The sequence below is a fragment of the Hylobates moloch genome, unplaced genomic scaffold (genome assembly GCF_009828535.3).
Source record: "Hylobates moloch isolate HMO894 unplaced genomic scaffold, HMol_V3 SCAFFOLD_3, whole genome shotgun sequence".
Lineage (NCBI taxonomy): Eukaryota > Metazoa > Chordata > Mammalia > Primates > Hylobatidae > Hylobates > Hylobates moloch.
In genome coordinates this window covers 39,090,309-39,097,769 of record NW_026652278.1, presented here as the reverse complement: position 1 = coordinate 39,097,769, position 7,461 = coordinate 39,090,309, and the positions used below count along the sequence as shown (strand labels likewise).

Below are 7,461 nucleotides of genomic sequence, written 5' to 3'. Positions count from 1 at the left end.
CCTGGTGCGGGCTAATGTCCATCACTAAAATGTCCCGGCGTGGTGGCGCGCACCTGTAGTCTCAGCTACTTGCTAGGCTGAGGTGGGAGGATCAACTGAGCCCAGGAGGTGGAGATTGCAGTGAGCAGAGATCGTGCCATTCCACTCCTGCCTAGAGGACAGAGTGAGACCCTATCTTAATAAAATAAAATATAGAGACTAGGTTTCGTTTCTATTTTTTTTGAGACGGAGTCTCTCTCTGTTGCCCAGGCTGGAGTGCAATGGCGCGATCTCTGCTCACTGCAACCTCTGCCGCCCGGGTTCAAGCGATTCTCCTGCCTCAGCCTCCCGAGTAGCTGGGACTACAGGCGCCTGCCACCGCGCCCGGCTGTTCGGTATTTTTAGTAGAGACAGGGTTTCACCATCTTGGCCAGGCTGGTCTTGAACTCCTGACCTCGTGATCCACCCGCCTTGGGCTCCGAAAGTGCTGGGATTATAGGCGTGAGTCACCGCACCCGGCTTGTAAACTCTTAAATTTTGTATAGACACAATAATACAAGTTGTGGGAGTCAAAATGAAGGAAACGGGTGGTTACATGGCAGGTATATTTAATGCCATACATCTTAAGAAATTGGAGGTGGGAAAGGGAGCCCTGGAGAGGCAGACAAAGGAAATACTTGAAAAGGAATGCTAACAAGAAAAGGAGGAATTGAAAGCTGAAGTGAAAACCAGGGACAAGAAAAGCTCCGCTCCTTCCTTCACTGCCCACTCGAATGAATGAATCCTGTTTGGTTTCCTGAATCTTCCTTCTGCTGGCCACTCCGCTTGGTCCATCACTGCTTTCAGCTCGCCCTTATCCTAAACAGCTTTCTTTAACCCAGTCATAATCTTAATTTCCTGTTCCTTCTCTCTCCCGTCCCACCCACAAAAAAGCCCTCCTCTTTGTCATTTTGGGGGATTTTTCACTCAAGATATGAGGCGCACGCTGCGGGTGCGGCGAGGCTGGCCCTATAAAAATGTTCCTGTTTCTGACATCCTCGTGCAGACACGCAGACGTCTCTACCTACAGGATCATGGGCTAGGGGGTGCTCAATCACAGCAGCCAGCGTGGGAAGGCGCCTTGCAAAGTATTAACAGCGCTACCAAATTTTAATTGCGTAGTTCGGAACCAGATATGTGAGGAAACTGGGTCCTCCACGATCGGCCACCTCGCCCAATCTCACAGGATAGTTACAGGCTGAGTTCGGCAGCGGGACCCAGTTTCCTCCTGACAGAGGTCCAGGTTAACGCTTACGGTCGCCACAGGTCGGTCCCTGACGAAAACCGCAAGCTGCGCCAAATCTCGCGCAGCGGGGCTGGAGGGCGGGCGGGGAATGTAAGGTATCGCGAGATGACAGGATTTTCCCGCGAAGGAGAAGCGCGCTTTTTTTCCTGGCGGGGGTTTGGCGAGAAGGCTGGGCCGGCAGCGGCTGTGAGGAGTTAGCTCGCGGCGTTGCAGGCTCTGAGTGTAGGGGACCCGGTTCCCGGGTGAGTGTCCAGGCATGCCAGCGGAACGGCCCGCGGGCAGCGGCGGTGAGTGAGGAAAACCTTCTTTCGGGCGCGGGTGGCAGCATGCGGGGCTGAGGTGGGCAAGCATGGAGGCTGCGGCGGAGTTTGGGGGAGGAAGCCGACCCCGGGCAGGGACTGAGGAGGAAAAGAGGGTTGGGAAACTGCAACGGTGAGTGGAGGACACCCCGGAATCGCACATATTAGCATGCCGGTGAAGATTTCACATAGGGAACTGCATTTTCCCGAGCATCCCGAGTTGTAAACTGTGGTCCGGGCAACTTGTAGACGTTGTGAAGACTTACGGTGTCTTTTGAGAGGGTGATGCTGGCGTCCCCTGGGTCTTCAGCTTTTGCTCCAGTGCATCTCGGGTGGGAGAAAGGCTGTTTCTTGTTGCAGTTGAGTAGTTAGTAATTTTTTTAAAACTGCGATTTGAAAGCTTTCTCCCCCGTCAGGCTCGGAGGCTCCAGCAATGGTTGAACAACTGGACACTGCCGTGATTACCCCGGCCATGCTAGAAGAGGAAGAACAGCTTGAAGCTGCTGGACTAGAGAGAGAGCGGAAGATGCTGGAAAAGGTAATTTAGGCATCAGGTTCGTCGTCGTGAAAGCCTGTGGTAACCTCGGCTTTAACCCGGAGGTGTGGTTTGTGTTCTTTGCTTTCCTATTTAGTGGGCTTTTTCATAAACTTGAAAGAAAACAGCTTTATTACTTGTCCTTTTTGTATGTTTACAGATACTGCCTTTGAGAATCCTTTCGCACGTGCTTTGGTGTGTTTCTATGAGATATAGTCTTGGTAGTCCCATCACTTTTAAATGAGCATTTCAATTTTCAGATTGCTTGTTTAGCCATGAAAAGTATTTCAAAGTCGATAGTGAGTTTTTTCGTTTGTCATCCTTATTTCCTTTAAAAATTACCTTAAATGTAATGTCTGATGGCAAACAGGAATCGTTAAGACCTGCAGAAGTAATGTACTAGACTGAGGGCAGGAGAAGTTAGCATCAATCAAAGGCTGGGCTGGAATCCAAGTCTAATGATTTCCTTTTAGTGTAGTGCTGTTTTCCACCTAAGTGATCAACTTGCTGTTTGTTTTCCTTTTGGTTTCATGGCCTGTGTATTGCTACATAAGATCCTTCAGCTAAAAATGTGCTGTACTTTTTCAATGGCAAGTTGCTGTAGTTTTCTCGTAGAGAGCATTTTGTAAGTTACTAAAAGCAGTTTTTAACCTGAAAAAATTCTTGTTTATTCTAAAGCCCCACCCTGCTGCTTGATTCATATGCAAGAAAAAGAATGATAGTTAACTCTTAAGTACTGCCTAATACGTGGTTTTCTTGTGCTTTATTAATTTATTAAACTCTACCGATATTATGATATAGATTATTTTTTGTTATCTTCATTTACAAATGAAGAAACTGAGGGAGAAGGGCACATAGTAAGTGTTGAAGTCAAATTTCAACTCAGGCTGCCTGCAGAATTTCTGTCCTTAATAATAGTGAATTAACTCATGATTATAAAACTACTTAAGTTGGAAAATAATGCACTCCAAAAACGAGTAATGAGGCCGTTGGTTCCCTGTTATGTCAACAATAATTTTTTTGTCAGCATTGTTAATACTTCATGAACATTTATTAGGAGTCATGCATTGTTTTGAATGCTTTACATGTATTTACTCATTGAATCCTCAACTATTCTGTAAAGTAGATGTTCATTATTACTATTACTGCTATTAAACTTACTAGTTTAATTACTAGTACAAACAATTGCTATTATTGAACTACACAACCAAATAGGTTTTATTAGTCATCTTATTTTACAGATGAGGAAACTGAGGCACATAGAGGTTGTTTGGGTGCCACAGTTAGTAAATGGCAGAGCTAACATTCCAGTGTAGGCCATGTGGTTCTAGAATGCACATTTTTTAACTACCATGCTATACTTTCACTCCAGTAATACTCCTTCTGTTATTACTGATGATCTCTGGTTGACTATAACCAGTTAAGGTAATATGTTAACAAATTTTCTTTAACATCAATACTTCTTGCTTCAGGGTAGATGTGAATTAATAGAATTGAGAGGTCTGACCTGAACCATGTTTTCTCATTCTTTGAATTTTCATACTACTTTATTACATAGAATTTACCATGATCAAATAAGTAATGATAAATACTTCATACTACTTTTTGATTCTTTCTCACTTTGTTTCTTGAGGGTGCATCACTTGCTGTTTTGTTTTTGTAGGCTTTGCACCTGGCACATAGTAGGCAATCAGTAAATGCTTATTGAATAGCTAACGATAAAATGGTATTTTATAATATACAAGATTATATACATATACTAAATATACTTATTAGCTATATAACCTGGTGAATTATAAAGTATAGATTCTGGGGCAAGTGCCCAGAATGGAATCAACTGAAGCGGTCTAAGAGGGATGTGATAATTTTGTCTTGAGTAATGTATCTTCAGTTTTATCTTGTTTCTTCATATACCCATGATGAGTGTTGGGTAGGGAAATAGCATTTAAAGAAAGATATGCCTGAGATATGACAACAGTACATTTTCAGAAGGCATTATTCGTTCAAGGGAAGAAACACTTTACATTTAAAAAGGATAAGTCAAATATGTAGTATTTTATATATTTGCTGAGGTCAAATGACCTGCTACTTTTAATGACATTTTTAAGCTTATGAACAAACATTTTGCAGTTAGTCCTAAATTTAATAACTATGCATCATAGAACCTAAAGAGTAATTTTTAATCCTTCCATTAAAAAAGTATATAGCTGTTTTCATGGCCTGGCGTGGTGGCTCACGCTTGTAATCCCAGCACTTTGGGAGGCCGAGGCAGGTGGATCACCTGAGGTCAGGAGTTCGAGACCAGCTTGGCCAACATGGTGAAACCACGTCTCTACTAAAAATACAAAAATTAGCCAGATGTGGTGGCGCATACCTGCAGTCCCAACTACTCAGGAGGCTGAGGCAGGAGAATTGCTTGAACCCAGGAGGCGGAGGTTGCAGTGAGCCGAGATAGCATCACTGCACTCCAGCCTGGGTGACAGAGCAAGATTCCGTCTCAAAAAAAAGTATGTAGCCATTTTCAATCTTAATATAAGTGTATAATTTGCTAAAACAGTGTTGTGGTTTCGTATTACGTTGTCTTGTTATGTACAGATAAGGAGAGTTTTTGATTATTTTTTGCACTTGACCTTCATAAAAAGTGATTGCCTAGATGACACTAGAAAATTCTAAGAAAAGTTTTCAGATCTCTACCTATTTGAGATTAATAAACATGTCTTTGCAGGCCAAACAATTCACTATGCAAAGGTAGAGATTCCTTTTCTTTTGGGAGAATACAGTCTGTATGGGCATGTATTTAGAAGTACTTAACAGAGGAAGAGCTAGCTTAAGTTCCTTAATGAGAAGCATTTGGCTTTAGGAAATCCTAAGGTTTGTAAGGAGCCTAGAAAATGACTTTGACATTCATTGGCTACAGTTATTTTCTTTGACTTTTCACATGTATTTCCCTTTAAAAGAAGTCATTGTTAGTCTAGGAGATTTGAGTACTGATAATGCCTGTGAAGTGGAGGAGGGGGAAAGTTGGAGTCAGGAGATTTCTTGGAGAGGTAAAAGGATCATAATACGTGTAGGCTAAAATAGAACTCCTCCCACCCCCCAATAAAAAATCTGGGATTGCTGTTGGGAGAGATAATGGGGTAGATAATGAGGAATTTCTGCCCTCGGTGTCCACTGGCATACTCTGTACTGTAGTTATCCAGAGTTGTTTCCTGCCAGGCACTCAGTGCTTTCAACAGATGGAGTTGCAATTTACCATAATATAATAATGAAATTGATAAATAAGGCCGGGCGCGGTGGCTCACGCTTGTAATCCCAGCACTTTGGGAGGCCGAGGCGGGCGGATCACGAGGTCAGCAGATCGAGACCACGGTGAAACCCCGTCTCTACTAAAAATACAAAAAATTAGCCGGGCGTGGTGGCGGGCGCCTGTAGTCCCAGCTACTCGGAGAGGCTGAGGCAGGAGAATGGCGTGAACCTGGGAGGCGGAGCTTGCAGTGAGCCGAGATTGCGCCACTGCACTCCAGCCTGGGTGACAGAGCCAGACTCCGTCTCAAAAAAAAAAAGAAATTGATAAATAAAGAAAAAACAGTGATAGGAAGATTTTGAAATACAGAAGACCAGGTTTAAGGATTAACCACTTATATAGTATTATTTTAATATTAATTGTATATTATTTTTTCCATGATGGCATCTTAAAGCTTTAGTGATTTTTTTTTTTTTTGAGATGGAGTTTCACTCTTGTTGCCCAGGCTGGAGCAGTCTTGGCTCACTGCAACGTCTGCCTTTGGGGTTCAAGCAATTCTCCTGCCTCAGCCTCCTGAGTAGTTGGGATTATAGGCATGTGCTGCCAAGCCTGGCTAATTTTGTATTTTTAGTAGAGATGGGGTTTCTCGATGTTGGTCAGGCTGGTCTTGAACTCCAGACCTCAGGTGATCCGCCCGTCTTGACCTCCTAAAGTGCTGGGATTACAGGCATTAGCCACCATGCCCAGCCGATTTTTTTTTTTTTTTTTTTAAAGAAAAATTTTTCCAGGACCATCAGGCAAGTATTTAGGTTTTTTTTGCTTGTTTGTTTGTTTTGAGACGGAGTCTCCCTCTGTCACCCAGGCTGGAGTGCAGTGGTGTGATCTTGGCTCACTGCGACCTTCATCTGCCGGGTTTAAGCGATTCTTCTGCCTCAGCCTCCCAAGTAGCTAGGACTACAGGCGCGTGCCACCACGCCCGGCTAATTTTTTTTGTATTTTTAGTAGAGATGGGGTTTCAACATATTGGCCAGCCTGGTCTCGAACTCCTGACCTCGTGATCTGCCTTCCTCGACCTCCCAAAGTGCCGGGATTACAGGCGTGAGTCACCACGCCTGGCTGTATTTAGTTATTTTAAAAATATGTGCTGGCCAGGCGTGGTGGCTCATGCCTGTAATCCCAGCACTTTGGGAGGCTGAGGCGGGGTGGATCGCTTGAGCCTAGGAGTTAAGACCAGCCTGGGTAACAGGATGAAACCCCATCTCTACAAAAAATTAGAAAATAGCCGGCATGGTGGCACGCGCCTATGGGTCCTAGCTACTACTCAAGAGGGTGGGGCAGGAGGATCATCTCTTGAGCCTGGGAGGCGCAGGTTGCATTGAGCCGAGATCTCACCACTGCACTCCAGCCTGAGTGATAGAGTGAGACCCTGTCTCAGAAAAAAGAAAAGTGCTAATTCTGTGCAGGATTTAAGGTATCAACTATATCTAAGTTAAACCCACGTTATTTTAACTGAATTTAAATTTTAAAAGTTAAAAATTTAAGAATCCATATATTGTGTAAATAATTTTCATCTCCCTGTTTTCATATCCACCTCACTGGTTGCGTATTGTAACCACAGTAGTATATTGGTAATAGTAAAAGAAACGCTGTCCTAAAAGAACTGAAAATTGAGTTCAAGATGTTAAGAATTATCTGTGTAGGTGGGATTATGGGTGATTTATATATTTTTTGACATTTAGTTTTTCTGTGATGAGTATGCATTACTTTTGTTAGGTCCCTTCTTAGAATCTTACTGTTGCCACTGATTTTATAATAGAAATATATTTTGAGGCCGGGTGCGGTGGCTCACGCCTATAATCCCAGCACTTTGGGAGGCCGAGGCAGGTGGACCATGAGGTCAGTTCAAGACCAGCCTGGCCAAGATGGTGAAACCCCGTCTCTACTAAAAATACAAAAATTAGCAGGGCGTGGTAGCAGGCGCCTCTAATCCCAGCTATATTGGGGAGGCTGAGGCAGAGAATTGATTGAACCCAGGAGGTGGAGGCAGAGGCGAGCCAAAATTGTGCCACTGCACTCCAGCCTGGGCAACAGAGCGAGACTCCATCTCAAAAAAGAAAAA

The 7,461-nt window shown here is 43.8% G+C and overlaps 1 protein-coding gene across 4 annotated transcripts in view; it reads left to right on the top strand.

Moving 5' to 3' along the window:
- Positions 1–1,387: 1,387 nt before the first annotated feature.
- Positions 1,388–7,461, top strand: part of HELLS (helicase, lymphoid specific) — a 61,860-nt gene continuing 55,786 nt past the window's right edge. For 2 of the 4 annotated variants that reach the window (XM_058436196.1, XM_032136375.2), the window contains exons 1-2: positions 1,404–1,551; positions 1,980–2,101. In XM_058436196.1, coding sequence (XP_058292179.1) covers positions 1,521–1,551; positions 1,980–2,101 — 153 coding nt within the window. In that variant the 5' untranslated portion in view covers positions 1,404–1,520. Of the gene's footprint in view, positions 1,552–1,979; positions 2,102–7,461 lie in introns of all 4 variants that reach the window. The other 2 variants (XM_032136385.2, XM_058436197.1) reach the window with 2 other exon arrangements.